The sequence below is a fragment of the Erpetoichthys calabaricus genome, chromosome 2 (genome assembly GCF_900747795.2).
Source record: "Erpetoichthys calabaricus chromosome 2, fErpCal1.3, whole genome shotgun sequence".
Lineage (NCBI taxonomy): Eukaryota > Metazoa > Chordata > Cladistia > Polypteriformes > Polypteridae > Erpetoichthys > Erpetoichthys calabaricus.
In genome coordinates, this window is record NC_041395.2 from 192479402 (window position 1) to 192499050 (window position 19649).

Below are 19649 nucleotides of genomic sequence, written 5' to 3' on the forward strand. Positions count from 1 at the left end.
AAATCTGTGACCCAAGCATGACAATATAAAAATAACCATATAAACATATGGTTTCTACTTCGCGGATTTTCTTATTTCGCGGGTGGCTCTGGAACGCAACCCCCGCGATGGAGGAGGGATTACTGTACATACATTTGATTTGTTTCTGTAACAGCCGGTGTAAATTTATAGTACTTGTAAAAGTTAGTGTTTTTTTTTTTTTTCCACTTCTGTCAGTCACAATCACGATAAATGCCCAAACCACCACCCCATATCTGACTCTGTTATTTTTTATTTGAAACTGGGAATAACTGTAGATGTGTGTGGTGTTTTGAGACAGTGGAACTGGAAATTATCTGATCTGGAGGGATAAAAGCTAAAACACAAATGCTGGTGTATTATGCCTTCCTGGTATCTCATTGTCACTTGAATTTTTTTTATTCAGTTTTATTCAAGGTGTTCCAACTCACGCTGAATTAGTATGCACCTTATGGCCCATGATGTCAAATCCGCACTGACAAAAAAAACAGAGACATATGCATATATGTATGCTACATATGTATATATGCAACATTATTCATATTATTCATATTAATTTGCATACCTTCTTGCAGTTGTAATCAGTGATCAAGATTTTTCCCCCCGATCTTACCCAGTCTTCACATTTTGGTGCATGGTGGTGTTTCTTTTGTTCTCCAGAACATGCAGAGGAAAGAATAGTACAGAGAGCTCAGTTTCACGCTATATGCAATTATCAAACTCAACTATTAACAGTTCCTACACACCAAAGGACCGTCCTTCCTACATTTACAGCATGTGTACCTGTTGCAATGTACTTCACTTCTTTCTATGCTGTGGTTCCTGTTACATTGAAGGGACACCTGACACTGAGTGCGTTTGCTTTCCTGGGGGAAGCAGCGGTCTTGGAACAGAAGCTTGTCAATATTGCATCCTCTTTTTCTTTTTCCATCGCCTTTTTTTGTAAGATGCGATGACGAAGTTCCTCTGCAAGGTGAGCAAAGAACACTCTTCATTTTTCAGTGGACCCGTGCATGCCTTGTACAGTACATCTGCATTCATCGCTGCCATGTTGTAGTACACAGCAACCGGCCACCTGCGTGTTCCTGCTCACGCCTTCTGGTCCATGATGTCAACTCAGCACCAGGGGAAAAAAAAAAAAAAAGATACAAATAAATGTGACATTTTGAAGAAATCATTTTATTACCTGAATAGTACCAATCAGAAAACATCTTCACATTAATGCAATATTATTTGTAAACATACAACGTCAGATCGGGTGGAAGTTTATGGTACTTGTAAAAGTTAGCTTTTTTTCAGTTTTATTCTCTCAGTCATGTTCACCCTCTCCCACTCCCCCTCCTGATCTGACCCTAACTTTCAACATCAGCATCTGATCTGACTCTGTTCGTTTTCAAATAACCACCATGCCCCAAAATGTGGAGACTGGGCAAGATCAGGGGAAAATCGTGATTATGACTGAGAGAATAAAAGTGAAAAAAACTGCTACCTTTTACAAGTACCATACATTTACACCGGCTGTTACAGATTCAAATCAAATATATGTTTTTATCGTATAATATTAACAATAAGAGCAGCTCACTACTCAAAACTGTAAATTTGCAAGGAAGCGAGTATCAAACCAGTGGCCTTTTGATTACAAGTCAGCTGGTCTTACCGCTGTACCACAAAGCTTGCGTATTATACTTGCACGTTTTGTCAAAGTGTTTATTTGATATTTGGACTTCACACATTATATGCTTCAAGTCTACATTTTGTCTTTCATTACTAAAATATGAAAAATGTTTCTGTTTTAACAATGTGTTTACATAGATTGTTGTAGACACGGAACACACATGAAATGCATGTGTTCCAAATAATGTATATTATTTACCCTATGAAGTTCCAGCACATCCCTCCAAGATAATCAAGGCTTGAGCTGGGAGAACTTTTTGCCCTTTCTACGACGGTGGGGGTGGGGGGGGGTATGGGGGGTGGTATAGCCGGCTGCTTCTGTTGATCGACACATTTACAAGACAAAAGACACTGACGGAGAGGTGTGAAGGGATTTAACTTGGGCCGGAATTACAAGTTTTTTTGTAGGCTTTGGTAACACTAAAATTAACACTAGAATTACCAGCGCCAACGAAAAAAGTTGTAAATCCGGCCCACCTTAAATCCCTTCGCACCTCAAGCAGTAAACAGCTCGCTATACCATCCCCCCACCGCCTCAGAACAGGCAAGAAGTTCTCCCAGTTCCTGCCTTGATTGATTATCTGGGAGTGACCTACTCAGAATTGTAAGGGGAAATAATTTGATGTGTGTTTTGTGTCTGCAACAATCTGTGTAAACACATCATTAAAACAGAAACATTTTTCTTGTTTTAGTAATAAATAACAAAATGTAGACATGAACTGTATAATGTGTGAAGACTGATTGGCAAATATCAAATAAACACTTTCACAAAAGGTGCAAGTACAATACGCCATGGCATCCACCATCATTCCTGTCCCAGAGAAACGGTGGTTTCCTGTCTGAATGACTATCGCCCGGTTGCACTGACATCGGTCATTATGAAGTGCTTCGAGCAACTGGTCAAAGGTTACATCTGCTCCTCCCTCCCAGACACGCTGGATCTTCTCCAATTTGCTTACAGAGCAAACAGATCGACAGAGGATGCCATTGCGCTAACAATAAACACTGCCCTCACTCACCTGGAAAGAGGAAATACATATGTAAGAATGCTGTTCATAGATTACAGCTCAGCATTCAACACCATCATCCCCTCATGACTCGTCTTGAAGCTTGACGACCTTGGGTTGGGGACGACCATCTGCAGATGGATTTTCTCTTTCCTCACAAACAGGCCCCCAGGTGGTGAGAGTCGGCAAACACACATCCTCATCACTCATTTTAAACACAGGAGCGCCGCAGGGCTGTGTGTTTAGCCCCCTCTTGTATTCCTTGTTCACCCACGACTGTGTTGCAAAACACGGCACAAACACCATCATCAAGTTTGCAGATGACACAACCATCATAGGCCTTATCACTGACAACGATGAGATGGCCTACAGAGAGGAGGTGCTGGCATTGAGTAATTGGTGCCTAGATAACAACTTGTCTCTTAACGTCCGCAAAACCAAGGAGATTGTGGACTATCGAAAACAACAAGGCAGAGAACACCAGGCCATCTACATCAGTGGCACAGAAGTTGAAAGGGTTAACAGCTTCAAGTTCCTCAGAGTAGACATCACCGAGGATCTCTCGTGGACCCTTCACATAGACACTGTGGTCAAGAAAGCCCGCCAGCGGCTCTACTTCCTGAGGAGGCTGAGGAAGTTTGGCATGAATGCCAACATCACCTCAAACTTTTACAGGAGTGTGGTGGAGAGTCTGCTGACGGGCTGCATTACCGTCTGGTATGGGAGCTGCTCTGCCAGCAGCCGGAAATCACTACACAGAGTGAAGGCAGCAGAGCACATCACGGGCAAGAGTCTTCCTGCCATTGAAGACATTTACCTCCATCGGTGCTTGCATAAGACAAGCAGCATCATAAAGGACCACAGCCATCCAGCACGCCAGCTGTTCTCCTTGTTACCGTCTGGCAGACGATACAGGAGTCTAGCTGCTCAGACTACAAGACTTAGAACAGCTTTTACCACCAGGCCATTCGACTCCTCAACAGCAACACCTGAACACTTACATATACTTACATTATATCTACATTGCACTACATCTACATTGCACTACTCACACACAAACTGTACCTGCACACACTCAGAATACTGACTGGAACATGCATCTGCACTTTATGGAATATGCATATGTACTTATAAAACATTATCTGTGCAATAACTGTCATTTGTACTTGCTGCTCATTCAACTCATATTGCTCTATAACTTCTTTTAAAACATACACATTTTATTTTATATGACTTGTCTATTTTTAACTTGTAATCTTTTTTTAAGCTTTATTGGATCTAGGCTGAGTGACTTGTTTTTCTCGTCATACACATTTCATTGTATGTTGACCCTGTGTTAACCTATATATGACAAATAAACGTAAACCTAAACCATCTTCCGTGGTGTAGCGGTAAGATCCGCTGACTTATAATCCGGAGGTTGTGAGTTCGAAACCGGCTCCCTGGCAAATTTACCGTTTTGAGTAGTGAGCTGTTCTTATTGTTAATATTATACAATAAAAACAATAATACAGATTTGTATATTACAATAATACAGACGATGTAAATTTATAGGACTTGTAAAAGTTAGCGCTTTTTTTTCACTTTTATTCTCTCAGTCACGATCACAATACAACAACCCCCCCCCTCCCAGATCTGACGCTGTTACTTTTTATCTGAAACTGGGAATAACTGTAGATGTGAGTGGTGTTTTGAGACAATAGAACTGGAAATTCTCTGAACTGGATGGATAAAAGCTGACACACAAACGCTGCTGAGTCTGCCTGCTTCGTATCTCAACATCACTTGAATTTTCTTTTTTTATTCAGTCTTATTGAGTGTTCCTGCTCACGCTGAATTAGTATGCGCCTTATGGTCCATGATGTCAAAGCCGCACTGACAAAAAAAAAAAAAAACAGAGACATAGGTATATATGATATTTGGAATAACTCATTTTATGACCTGTATAGTACATTTCGGAAAACATTATTCATATTATTTATATTCATTTGCACGGCCTTCTTGCGCTTTGTACCAGTGATCGCGTTTTTTTTTTATTTTTTCGATCTTGCCAGTGTCCACTTTTGGGTGCACAGCACTGTTTCTTTTGTACTCCAGGGGCCTCATGTATAAACGGTGCGTATGCACAGAAATGTTGCGTACAAACGTTTCCACGCTCAAATTGCGATGTATAAAACCTAAACTTGGCGTAAAGCCACGCACATTTCCACGGTACCTCATACCTTGGCGTATGCAATTTCTCCGCTAGGTTTTGTAGACTGGCGGCACCCAGCGTCAAAGCAGTGCTACTGTTCCTGTGTGGTCATCCTTTCTTTCTTAGACCCACGTTCCTGACGCGGCTTTATAAATACACTGAAATTAACTGCATATTGTTTATTAGTGTAATGCATCTGATTGTAATTAACCTGTAGCAATATAATGGTCCAGGGAATAGCCATAGTATTCCAAATACCATAACTGCTTTAGCATTGTTACGCTCAATGCATCTTCTTCTTCTTTCAGCTGCTCCCGTTAAGGGTTGCCACTGCAGATCATCTTTTTCCATATTACTCTCACTGCACCACTCAAGAGTATTTATATCACTGTATCTGAGTGGGGAATCACAGCAGCAGCTGATCGGAAAGAGAATTATCTGTATACAGTTTCAAGTACACACTACCTCAGCCACGGGAAAAAGCGTCAAAGCCTTTCCTGTACGGACCTCGCGTTTCAGAAACAGTTTCATCCCAAGAACTATAAACACACTCAATCAGACCATCAAGTGCTCCTTGTAGAACTGCTTGTACTTATAAGTACAATTACCCACTGTAAACTTACACTACAGTTATAATATTGCACAACCTGCGCCACTTTATAAAGCGCGTATGATGACAATATCATTTTTAAGATAAAATGCAGCAAAATATGTTGCTTATAGTATACAGATAAAACTTTAACTTCATTTAAATAATCTGTATTGTTAATAATTAAACATGTGAGGACACGGTGCCACAGTGCTAGCTAGTTCACGGATAGCTCCTGCCTTGCGGATAGGAAGGATAGACGGATAAAATAATTAAACATGTACTACGAAGATATTTCAATGTTCCTTAAAAGTTTTGAAGAATCGGCGTTCTAAGCTTACAAATGGCTTCACGTCTATTACAGAGCTGATTGTGTGGCGATTGGGTATTTGGAGAGAGAAAAGTAAGGACAGGAATTGGAGGTTAGTACATTTGAAAGAGACAGAACTTCTGTAATAAATTATTTCATCGAGGTCACGCATGGCGCAGCAAGCCTCTTGCGTGAGACATGAACAAACACTGCACCACCGTGTTTAATAACATGCTTTAACTCCTATTATCATGAAAAAGATATCACGTATACATCTCAGTATTTTAATTATTCAGAGAGCTGTAATATCACGAATGTAATGGATTATGTGTGCTGTCGGAGAAAAAGAAAACCTGTTTAAGATGCAGGTAGTGATTCACACACAGAGCACATAGAAGGTCAAATACAGAACAAAGCATTTAATGTGCTACTTTAGTTACAATGGGATTTTAGAAACTAGTAAATTAAACGATTTTAAGATGAAGTTTATAATGTTCTACTTTAATGGCAAAATAAACTACGTGATTAAAGTGGAAATTTCGAGATTAAAGTTGACATTTCGTGCTTTTTTCCCCACTGTGTGCCTATTTTGTTTTGTCTGTACCCTAATAAGCTTTCATATGACACTCAGACGGTGGGCTATGACTTGCCTTTTCACGACGACTTTGATATGTGATTTCTTTTTTATTTCGGGCACTGTGCGACTTTGTGAACTTGAGCTTTCAAGTTTCTCCGACACTCTGTCACTTGATCAACTTCATTTTGTTGATTATACCACTGTTTAAACCAACAAATAGAACGTTTTTCCTTTGCCTCCATTTGGTATTCGCTGAAATTCTTATATTTTCCCCCGTGCTTTTCCCATTGTCTTTTCACAGAAGGCTGAGCTTAAGGGCTATTTATATTGATTTGCATATTCAAAGAGGCGTAATTCTGGGAGGAGTTGGGGCAGGACAGAAGGCGCGTGCACGTGCGTTACTTTTCACGCTGATCGGGATTTATGTAGTGGAAGAACGTGAAAGTTTGCGTGTGCACAGATTCCTGCATCTGGATTTTTCTGTGCGTACGCACAATCCCACTTTTGTGCTTACGCCATGTTATAGTGTGAGTTCTAAGCACGGCATTATACGTGAGGCTCCAGGACATGCAGAGGACAGAACAGTACAGAGAGGTCAGTTCCGCACTATATCCAATTATCAGATTCAAATGTTAACAGTTCCCACACCCCCATGGACCATCCTTTCTACATTTACGACATTTGTACCTGTTGCAATGCACACACTTCTCTCTGTGCTGTGGTTACTATTATACTGAAGGGGCTGGGGAAGCAGCGGTCTTGGAACAGAAGCTTGTCGATGTTGCATCCTCTTTTGCTTTATCCATCGCCTTTTCTTGTAAGAAGTGACGACGAAGCTCCTCTGCAAGGTGAGCCATGAACGCTTTTTTTTCAGTGGCACCCGTGCACGCTTTGTACAGTACATGTGCTTAGAACGCCGCCAAGTCAAGCTTGTTGTAGCACAAGCAACAGGCCACCAGCGTGCTTCTGCTTGCACTGAATAAGCTCACGCCTTCTGGTGCACGATGTCAACGCTACACCGGAAAAAAAAGAAAGAGACAAATATATGTGACATTTTGAAGAAATCATTTTATGATCTGAATAGTACCAATCAGAAAACATTGTTGCACTAATGCAATATTATTTGAAAATGAACAGCGTTTAAGTTGTATGGCTTTGTATCATTATCATCATCATCAACAACATCATCCGGATCACCGTTTTTTTTTCTCCCCTCTTGTGTATGTGTATATTCTGTATACTCATCTGTGTTTAATTTTAGTGGAAAGCAATGACTTTTTTTATACTGTTTTATACTGTAAAGTGGTTTGACTACAACACACAGTAGGGAAGCTTCTTAAAGCTTGAACAGATGCTTTCACATAAAACACATTTACAGCCTTTGGGAATGGGGGACTGGGAGGAGTGGGTTACTATAAAATGAGTTTTATAAATTTTTGTTTATCGTTACTGGGTCTACATTTGGCTTTAGTAAAGTTTTTAATAATAATTAACTAATTTTTAAATAACTCTTTTTCAGATCTAAGTTTCCAAACAGCAGCTCGAATCCTTTCAGCGCCCTCTGTTGATGCATTGATGGTCATGAGGGATCTAAGCCAGAACTTTCCTAATAAAGCCAGGTAAGCATAAATATAGAATAATTTATTATTATAAGTCATTTTTTTATGTTTTTAATATTGTACATTTTAGTTGAGTCTCTTAACGTTATAACATCTGCTATTAAATTTAAAAATACATTTTGGATTGAAAGTTGAAAAAATCTAATTGCTATAAGGAGAGTCGTCATACAAAATGTAGTCCTAAATTTTATTTCTGTTATTGCACTTTAAGAAAAAAAGTGATTCTTATTTGAAACCTGGATATTGTGATCTACTCATAGAGTTTACGGCATGTGTACATAGTCCAGTCAAGCTTAAATCAAAGAAGCTACATGCAGCCATTGTCTGATTAGTTTCCAACAGGTGACAGGCCTATGTGGGATGAACCTGGGTAAACCTGCATTTGGCAGTGAATATTGGCTGTTGTGATGAAGAATATGTTGGTTCTTTAATGGGATAAAGGGTTTAAAGGTACTTGTTATCTATACTTGGATTAACCTGCACTTCCAGAGTCACATCTGGTTTTAGAACTTTATTGTGAATGGCCTTTTTTTCTTTCCTTCTGCCTTTTGTAGAGACTAAAAGAAAGAGAATACAGATATAAGTTGCCAAAATGTGGTTCCTGTTTGGATTTTAAAAATTACCGTTTATAAAAAAGTTTAACTCGACAACCTAGTACAGTCTCCTTGTTTAGCTAAATTTCGTGTTGGACTTAGTTGACTCATTAAAGTTGTGTGTGTATGTGTATATCCTGATCTCTGTTCTCCAGACCGTGTCTACCACCGCTGTGATTCTGAGCCGCTGGTGTTCTTCTAATGTGAAGATGGGAGCTAAAGCAGGACGCTCGGCCGTGTCTCATCTCCTGTTTCATGTGCTGGACTGCTGAAGTAACAGCTCCTATTTTGAACGATGTCTTGAGACTGTACCTGCTTTCTCTATACAGTAGTAAATTACCTGTGTTTTCCTTGAAATCCTGAACTTGCCTTCCTGTCACTCGTGCAACTCTGTGACCCAAGCTTGACAATACTTATATGAAAAAAACAGCACTGCTTAAAGTGCAAAAAATATTTTATTTGAAATTGAGACATTAAATGTTACTTTTTTTTTATAGAAATATAGGTATGAATACAAAATGAGGCATTACATGTAACTTATATACACACACATATATATATATATATATATACACACATACATACACTGTCGGAGATGGCTGGGGGGGTGTCCAGGAGGACCGGAGGATGGCTTGCGCCTTCCCCAGACCATGTGGAGGCGACCGCCCTGGTACCTTTGGGGGCCATGGGTACAGAGCTTTGAAGCTCAACCCTGTAGGGGCCCATCGACACCGCCAGGGAGGCCCCTATGCCTTTGGAGCCCTGGACCTCAGCACTTCCGCCATACCTGGAAGAGCTGGGGGGTAGAGGAGCAGGGACACCTGGAGTGCTTCCGGGGATGCAGCTGGCACTTCCGCCACACTGGGGCGTGTCGGTGGAAGATTGCCGGAACACACCTGGAGCACATCCGGGGGAATATAAAAGGGGCCGCCTCCCTTCATATTGTGACTAGAGTTGGGTGGAAGACGGACGAGGTCTGGAGGAGAGAGAAGGAGGCGGCCTGAAGAAGGAAAAGGCATTGTGGTGGCCAGGACTTTGGGGTATTGAGGTTTGTGTGCAATATTTGTAAAGATGGAGCACCTCAATAAATGTATGTGGGGTGATTAGATAGATAGATACTTTATTAATAACAATGCCGATAACAATGCAGGTATATAATTTTGTATAATTGTAACGTTTACCTCCCCCCCGGGTGGAATTGAAGAGTCGCATAGTGTGGGGAAGGAGCGATCTTCTCAGTCTGTCAGTGGAGCAGGACATTGACAGCAGTCTGTTGCTGAAGCTGCTCCTCTGTCTGGAGATGATACTGTTTAGTGGATGCAGTGGATTCTCCATTATTGACAGGAGCCTGCTCAGTGCCCGTAGCTCTGCCACGGATGTCAAACTGTCCAGCTCCGTGCCTACAATAGAGCCTGCTTTCCTCACCAGTTTGTCCAGGCGTAAGGCGTCCCTCTTCTTTATGCTGCTTCCCTGGCACACCACTGCGTTGAAGAGGGCGCTGGCCACAACCGTCTGATAGAACATCTGCAGCATTTTATTGCAGATGTTGAAGGACGCCAGCCTTCTAAGGAAGTGTAGTCGGCTCTGTCCTTTCTTACACAGAGCATCAGTATTGGCAGTCCAGTCCAATTTATCATCCAGCTGCACTCCCAGGTATTTATAGGTCTGTACTCTCTGCACACAGTCACCTCTGATGATCACGGGGTCCATGAGGGGCCTGGTCCAACGTGTCTGTCTGTCTGTGTCTGGATCATGTTCCACAACACATATATATGCATAATAGGACTAACTATTTTACATTACAGCGAGTAAGTAACCATAGTTAAAAATAGTAAATTATGAAACAAAAAACATGAAATAAAATTATGTTTCATATTGCATTAGAGGTGTTCATTGAGTTATACGTTTACATTCTGTTTGGCTTTGAAATTAATACGTAAACACTTTTTAACATGTTGGTTTATTATAAATGCGACTGTGATCTTTCGGATTCATATAGAAATCCAAGAAAACTTCTTTGTCTGTGTTTTGCAGATAAATTTTGTGTAAAGTGCGATGCTTTTGGACGCAAAGGTTTGTATTAATTATTGGCTGTAGAATTTCTAATACGTCCAATTGTTTAATTATTTCAATTCTATGTTGCATCGCTTCTTCGTGATCATAAATATAAACCTGACTGAATTGTGGTTTCTTCAAAATTAAACTTGTAGTAGCTTTAATTGTTGTGGGACCACAGATTCTCATAGCGTATGGTCCAGAATCGTGTAAATCTACGTTTTGAGCAGTGAATGATGCGAATGCGTACAGATTATTGTAGATTCTGATGGTGGTAGCGATGAGCATGCTCCCTGTCCAGAGATTTTTCCTGGCTCCCGCAAGATGCTTGCTGGGATGTGCACGACCCTTCATGAAATAATTTATTGCAGCAGTACTGTCTCTTTCAAATGTACTAACCCCCAATTCCTGTCCTACCTTTTCTTTCTCCAAGTAACCAATCGCCACACAATCAGTAATAATTGTCAAGCCATCTGTAGGCTTAGAACGCCGATTCTTCAAAAATTTTAAGGAACATTGAAATATCTTCATAGTACATGTTTAGTTATTCCACTCATCTGTTAATCAAGGGTCGCGCCAGTCCCTGCAAGCATACAGCGCAAGGCAGGACTAATCCCTGAATGGGGCACCAGCTCATCTCTACTGCTGCGCCACTGTGCCCACACGCTTCATTACTAACAGTATACATTATTTAAATGAAGTTAACAATTTATCTGTATAATGTAATATACATACTTTAATGCATGTCATCTTAAAAATGATATCAAGAGCTCCAAGAAGATGGCTCTTCTATTGAATTGAATTAAATTCCTTTATTGTTATTGTATGGTACAGTGAGATTCAATATTCAAATCCTCCACAAACTTATTTTCATATAAAATGATAAAATAATAATAATATGATAAAAACAGTGAAACCTACACAATATGAAAGCAGAAGTACAATATACATGTACATATACAGAGCAGATAATGCAAATGGTTCATAAAGTGGCTCAGGTTGTGCAATATTACAACTGTAGTGCAAGTTTACAGTGAGGTAATTGTATTTATAAATATAAACAGTTCTACCAGGAGCACTCGATGGACTGATTGAGTGTGCTTATAGCGTTTTTGAACTGAGAGGTTTGTGCAGGAAAGGCTCTGAAGCATTTGCCGAATGGGTGAAGTTCAAATAGACTGTGTGCATGGCTGAGACAGCAAGTGGTGCACTGAAAGTAACAACGTTAAAGCAACTGTGGTATTTGGAATAGTTTGGCCATTCCATGAACCATTATGTTGTTACAGGATGATTACAACCAGATACCTTAAATTTATAAACGATATGCGATTATTTTCAGTGTATTTGATAAAGCCGCATCATTGATGTGGATCTAAAAAAGAAAGGGAAACCACACAGGAACAGCAGCCCTGCTTTGATGTTGGGTGCCGGCAGTTTGTAAAACCGAGCCGAAAACGTGTATGCAATGGATTATTGAGCTGGTGTGAGAATGTGCATGGCTTTACGCCAAATTTAGTGGAGCGTGGAAACAGGCATTTTTGTGTGTATGCACCGTTTATACATGAGGCCCCTGGAATTTGTGGTAGCACTAGTGGTTCTGGCCCTGAATGAGAAATTATCAAAATGTCAAGTTTGCAGTGGCTTTCTGATGTGGTCTTTGTTACACCGTTATATAAAGTGTTATACTATCCATAGGTGCTTGGTGTCAGTGTAGAATTATCTTTCAGGTGAATGGCCGTTCTTGGTGATGGGTCCATAAAGCACAACTTAAACCTGAAAACCAAAATGTGTACTACTGTCATGCAATACTGAAAGGGTAAATGTTTACTTTGCTACATTACCAGTCTATTTATTAAATACTGAAATATAGTTTATTAGAATAGGAATGAAATATTTATTTTATGTTTTCATTTTTGTCCTGAGAATAGTTTCATCAACCACAATCGTAGTGCTATTTTTTCTGCCCCTTATTGAGACAATTGTTAAAATGACAAGTTAGTAGGTTCTGTGATGCTGTCTTTGTTATGCACTATCTGGGTAAAAAACAAAAATTAACATATAACACATTAACCATTTAGAACTTAACAGATAAAAACTGACAAGACATCTTACTTTTATTAAATCTTGGAGGTCACAGGGCCGCTGGTAGGGTTTCATCATCTTCATCACTTGACAAAAGTGCAGCATTGTACTTCCGATTTGGTCTAAAATTAAGATTTTCTAGTTAGCACAAAACAATAGATCACAAATGACCTGTTTATGAGTTTTGTGAAATTTTATGTCTCAAATTAATTCTTCTTCCTTGTGCTCTCTGAATTTGTGTCCAACCTGGATACATTTTTGACCAAAGCAAGTAGTCATGAGCCTTCTCACATGAATCTGAAAAACAGCACTAAAAATGTATTTTCTAAATGTGTAGTTGCTACCAAAATTTGCAAACATTACAGAACATTAAGTGGTACTTTCCTTGACTGCTTGTGCTTCTCTAGATAGCTAGGCAATAAAAACTGAAAAAGATAAACTTTAAGATCATTTATATTTTTTCAATATGAATGAAGCTTATTTCATTCTCTCACCATTTGATATCACATCCCTTCGCCTCCCAGCCCACAGAGCTGTTGCTGCCACTCGTGGAGCTTTTTTTGTGCTGGCTCAAAGTCATTAGTCCTGCCTCGTAGTACCATGGTCTGCACAGGTTTTGAAAGTTCTCCCCATGTATTTATGGATTGGTTGTTTTTTGTGCAAAGTACAGTGAAACTCTTACATGCTTCATTGACTCTGTCTATGTTCATTTGAAAACATGCTGCTGACTTTTAGCTACTGAGCCTTCTCCATGTACTATAAACAAGTATCAGTATTCACCTCTGCAGTTAGTTACTTGAAGTTTTGAACTTTGTGGCAACAAACAGAACAGCCTGTAAGCTGAATGAGACCCTTTATGATTTAAGGTTCTGAACTATTTGAGTGGTTGTGAGCATAAAGAGTCATTTCTAGGCTCTGAAAAGTTCTGGGAACATCTCAGGATAACTCTGGCTTTTCTAAGACTTTTTCTTGTGGGTTCAAGTCAGGGTTGCCAACTGTCAGTAAAAGATGTTCATATTTAAAGCATGTCTGTTAAAATCATTGACTGTCTGTAACAAAACAAAAAAAAAAATTTCCACTGACATTTTACTGACTGATGGCTTGCTACCCCAAAACAGACAGCAGAACCGACAGATGCTTGCTTGCTGTATTAGTTGTAACTTTTTTTTTAATAGAAATACATGAAATAGTAATACTATGAAACTCGAATAGTACAGTATCTGCAGTTTACACAACTACCCACGTGGACACTAGGAGGTGTCATGCCTACACTGTTGCAAGCTTCGCTGAGACTGCCCAAGACCAGAAATTTTGCAACAGAATGTCTCTTTCTTTTAGATGGCCTGTTGCAGGGTTTCTAAGACTCAGTGTGGAAAGTGTAGGCATGGTATTAAGTATTTTTTGCATCGTATTATTATCATCATAAAATATTTACACACACACTATAGTCTGAGCACATACCTGAATAACTAAAATGGAAGAAAATTAAAAAGAAAAAGTTTTGACAGTCACATTGACATATTAGGCAGGCATATTGCTGTTGGTATAAATGATCCCTGATAATATTTCTTGACCTACTTCTGCTGAATAGTTAGTTGAAGGAAATTACTGAGGGATGGAGAGGATGTGCTGCATTCTTCATAATGGCACTCAGTTTTGTTTAAATTCTTTCATTTACTAATAACTGCATGGGGTCCAGATTACATTCCTTGACTGAGCCTGGCTTTTTAATTTATTTGCTGATTTGCTGGGTCTCTCTCAAAGTGAGCAGCCCAGCACACCACAGCATTGAAAATCATCCTGGCCATCACAAAATTTTAGAACGTGTGAAGGACTTCACCACCCACATTAAAGGAATGCAGTTTCCTAAGAGAGAAGAACCTCCCCTGCACTTTCTTATATAGTTCCTCTGTGTAGTGAGACCGGTCCAACATGTCATTGACTTTGGCCCCCAATTACTTATAGGAGTATACTAAGTGTATATCAACTCGTTGAGTAGTATTGACTCAGTATTGACTCAGGCGCCGACGAGAGTGGCAGCCTTTTCAGCAGCTCCGTGTACGACTTTATTTTTCTACTTTTATTTTTCTCTTTTTTATTGATCACTCCTATCACTTTATTTTATGTGGATTCATTCCCTGGACACACTTACTTTTACAACGTGGGCATGGATTTTTACACGCCGAGACTCGTCTATTCAAGTACTCAACTTCGAGTGCTGAGAACAAATGCCAGTGCCAGTGTGGTTCCCTATTTACCCGACGAGGTAAGAAGGCGGTATCATGGCAGCAGAGCCGGCACTAAGCTAAAAATGAAGCGGCTTGCGAGAAAGTGGTGTTTTAACCCTTCGGTGCCTTCTGTGATCATGGGAAATGTGAACTCGCTATCAAATAAGATCGACGAACCGGCTGCGCTGGTGAAAAATGTCAGAACCTACAGAGAATGCAATTTGTTGTGCTTTTGCGAAACGTGGCTAACTACCACCATCCCAGATGCTAATGTGGAGCTACCCGGGTTTAGCACAGTTAGAGCGGACAGAGATGCAAGTGCCTGTGGGAAGCACAAAGAAGGAGGACTCACTCTCTATGTTAATACACGGTGGTGTAACTCTGGACATGTTTATGTCAAAGTCTCCACTTGCTGCAGGGACATCGAACTGTTGGCTGTAAGTTTGCATCCCTATTACTTGCCCAGAGAGTTTGGACACGTCATTCTTGTTATTGTTTACATCCCTCCTCGGGCGGACGTGGAGACAGCGAATGACATCATCTATTCTGCTGTTGCTAAGTTACAAACGCAGCATCCTGAGGCGCTTGTGCTAATCGCTAGAGACTTGAACCCTGTGACGCTGGACAAAACATTACCTGCCTTCTCCCAGTATGTGGACTGTAACACCCGGGGAAATAAGACTATTGATTTACTGTATGCAGACATTAAAGAGGCATACAGCGCCACCCCGCTGCCTGCGCTTGGGAAAGCAGATCATAACCTGGTTCTGCTTCAGCCTCACTACAAACCAAGAGTGAGGGTCCTACCTACAACCACACGCTCATTCAGGAAGTGGTCCCCTGAGGCAGAGGAGGTGCGGAAAAATTCAATAATCACTTACTTGGTTTTACTATGTTTAGTTGCACAAAATTCTTTCTGCACCAAGAAACAAAGGACTCCAACTGACTCCTGTACTCTCTCGTTCTCTTTGTCAGTACCCCCCATAAGTGTAAAATCATCAGAGAATTTTTGCTAGTAACATAATGTGGTGTTATATTTTATACTCTGAGGTGTACCAGAATGAAGAGAACAGGAGACAGGACCGCTGCTTGTGGTGCTCCATTGTTGCTCACATCCATATCAGAAACACTGTCCTTGAGTCTCCTAAACTGCCTGACAGTCCATTATCTACAATACTAAGGGCTCATCGACCTACGTATTTCTGAGCTTACCCCTTAACAGAGGTTGCAGCATGGTATTGGTTGCACTGGTTAAATCCAAAAACATAATCCTCACAGTGCTGCCAGCTTTGCCCAGGTCAGAATTTGCCTTGTGGAGGAAGTAGATAATTGCATCCTCCACTCTAAAGTTTGCTCAAGATTAGTAAACTTCTTAGCATTTCATAATGCTAAAAACTGTCAAGGGGTCAAATAATATTCAGTGTTGTTTTAAAGCATAAAACTCCATTAACTACCTGTAAATATGTCTGTGTGTGAATATAAAATATTACAAAATGGAGAGAGATGGACGTGTAAATAAAAATAAAGTGAAATGTTCAGGAAAAATATCTTCATATTTATACCTTTGCATATTTTTTAGTAATTACAATGTGATGGTGTGTTTTGTTGGAGGATATTTTGTATTATATTTCTAAATGTGTGCAACACTGGATTTATTGGAAGTGAATTGTAACAATGAATTGAATTAACTACTGTATTTCATTTTTTGACTTAAAATAGCCGATCAATTGATGTATGAAATAATATATTGTATTCATCTGTTTAGGTCAATTACACGAACAGTAGTAAACTTGGAACTCAGAAAAGAAATAGAAGAAAACCAAAAGGTAAAAATGAATACACTTAGGGTTAAGTTTTATTATGTATTCTTTTACACGCCAAATTTCCCACCGGGACAAATTTTGATTAACTGATTGGTCTATCTATTTATCTAGACATTTTTTATAGATTATAATGTACATACATTTGTGCATATTTATTTTAACATTATGACCAATACATTTTCTTAGTAGTATTTTTTTTCTAGAAAAACTCCAAAAAAATAAAGGCTCTGTTTGATTTAGAGTTAATTCCCCCAAAAAATTTATTTTGGCACATCTTGAAAGTAAAATTACATTCTTTCTATTTTATTACTAACAGAAAAAATTAATTAAATGTATATTTAAAACATCTATTTACAAAGTTTATCCAAAATGTTCGATACTGGGTCCCATCTCTCGAACTAGGCCTCTAGGTAGTATTTACTGGCAAGCTGCTACTGACTGAGTAAACCAGATGTCCTCTAGGCTTGATCCAATAAAGTAACAGTGATCGAACACGATGAAGGACGGCAGACCCAGTGTGATGTTGTGGATGCATGATAGTCATGTGCAGGACACACATTTCAGGATCAGGAGGGTGCAAGTTTATCAGAATGACTAGGCTTGCATTATAATGTGTAAGCTATTGGATATTAAGCCACAAGATAACTATTACAATCCCTTAACCCGCCTCTATTTGTCTGGGGTGGGAAGTTAAGGAATTAAATGAATCACTTACATTTGCCTAGAGAGAGTTTATAATTGACATTTATCCTAACATGCATGTCTTTGTCTGTTTCATTTTTATTTAGATATACTTTTTTCATCTAATTCATTGTCAAATTATAAAATTGATAATACTTTATACAGGGTGAGCCAAAAAGAAGTACCACATTTCAAGTGTTTATTCTACAAAAACGCTACAAGATAAAAATAAATTTCATTATGATGCAAGGAAGGGTGTACAAAATAGATTTTTTTCATTGTGCTTTAAAAATGTCTTCAAGGTGGTGGCCATCGTTAGCGATACACTCTTCGAGACAATTTCTGATCACTCGCATGACTTGTTCAGCCATTTCAAGGAGAATAGCATTGATTTTGTGGCAAATATCGTCCTTGAGAGCTTCAAGGTTTTGAGCTCGGTGTGTGTATACCTTCAACTTGAGATAGCCCCACAAGAATAATCACACGGAGGGAGATCAGACAAACGTGAAGGCCAACCGACATCGTCGCGCAGGGAGATCAGCTTTTCCGGAAACATCTTCTGTGAAACTTGCATGGATCACCGTGTTGTATGAGCTGTTGCTCCATCATGTTGAAACCAGACATTCACCACATCTGTTTCTTCCAGCTGGGGCCACAAAATGTTTTCTAGCATTTCAATGTAACGTTCTGAAGTGACGGTGACAGTTTCTCCCCCCTCCTTAAATAAGTAAGGGTCTACAATGCCAAATTCTGCAACGGCGCACCAAACTGTAACATGCTCACTGTGCAGGGGTCTCTAATGAAGTTCACAACGGTTGGTTTCAGCCTAATAGTGAAAATTTTGCTTATTTATGCTGCCATTCAAATGGAAATGGGCCTTGTCGCTGCACATGAACATGGCATCTCAATGAACGGTTTGCAAAATGTTAGCGCACAATTCTCTACGGCTCTCCCAGTCTCTCTCAGTGAGTTCCTGCACTACCATCATTTTGTATGGATGGAAATTAAGGTCCTCATGCAAAATCCTCCTCAAAGACCTGTTGGAAATGCCTAAGGCAGAAGCATGTTTGCGTGCTGAACATCTAAGAGACTGCAAAATTGAAGCCCTTACAGCTTGGATGTTTTCAGGCATTTATACAGTTTGTGGATGGCCTGGAGATTTTCTGTTCAATGTTGTACCTGTGTGTCTAAATTTAGACACCCACTGAAGAACTGGTTACCAATTTGGGACGTCATCATTAGGAGGAATGCTGAAGTGCGTGCGGAAGGCACGTTGCGTAGTGATGATGGATTCATTGTTTTTGAAGTACGCATTGACAGCAAAAGCACGATGTGCACTGGACCAAGACATGTTGCTGACTGAAAACAACAAAAGATTGCCTATCAAAGGACCCTAACCCAACTCATTTGGCTGCCTCTACCTTGTGCAATGACCTTGAGAAATGTGGTACTTCATTTTGGCTTACCCTGTACTTAATGAAACTACAAATGCTTGGTATGCACTATGTTTGTTAACATAACATACTGATGAAAGAAATTGTATATATTTGCTTTAAATTGGCTAGAAAGCTTATAAACATTTTTGAGCTGTCTTGTGAATCATCCAAAGGTGCATCAACAAAGTATTGAGCAAAGGCTGTGAATGCTTATGTTCATGTGCTTTCTCAATTTTTTTATTTTTAATAAATTTGCAAAAATCTCAAGTACTAGGGTGTTGTACCGTGTTAGCCATTATGAATGTAGAGAAAAGCCAAGCAAAATGACACCTTTTATTGGCTAACTAGAAAGATTACAATATGCAAGCTTTCGAGGCAACTCAGGCTACATCTTGCCTGAAGAAGGGGCCTGAGTTGCCTCGAAAGCTTGCATATTGTAATCTTTCTAGTTAGCCAATAAAAGGTGTCATTTTGCTTGGCTTTTCTCTACAAAAATCTCAAGTAAACTTTTTTCACGTTGTCATTATGGGGTGTTGAATTCTGAGGAAAAAAATGAATTTAATCCATTTTGGAATAAGGCTATAACATAACAGAATGTGGAAAAAGTGATGCGCTGTGAATACTTTAAGGATGCACTGTAACTCAGTCGTATTTTACAATTGTTTTATTTTTTCTGATATCTTTGTGCAATATTAGACAGAACTTGAAGTTGGTAATTTTATAAAAATGTTATATGTTGGTATTTTTTATATCTTTGTGTAAT

At 39.5% G+C, this 19649-nt stretch overlaps 1 protein-coding gene across 1 annotated transcript in view; it reads left to right on the forward strand.

The window, feature by feature from the left end:
* The window catches only part of uggt1 (UDP-glucose glycoprotein glucosyltransferase 1), a 234292-nt gene that overhangs the window by 82364 nt on the left and 132279 nt on the right, over positions 1-19649 (forward strand). Inside the window, 2 exon segments of the mRNA XM_051921917.1 lie at positions 7889-7988; positions 16712-16772. Of these exon segments, the coding sequence (XP_051777877.1) occupies positions 7889-7988; positions 16712-16772 (161 nt within the window).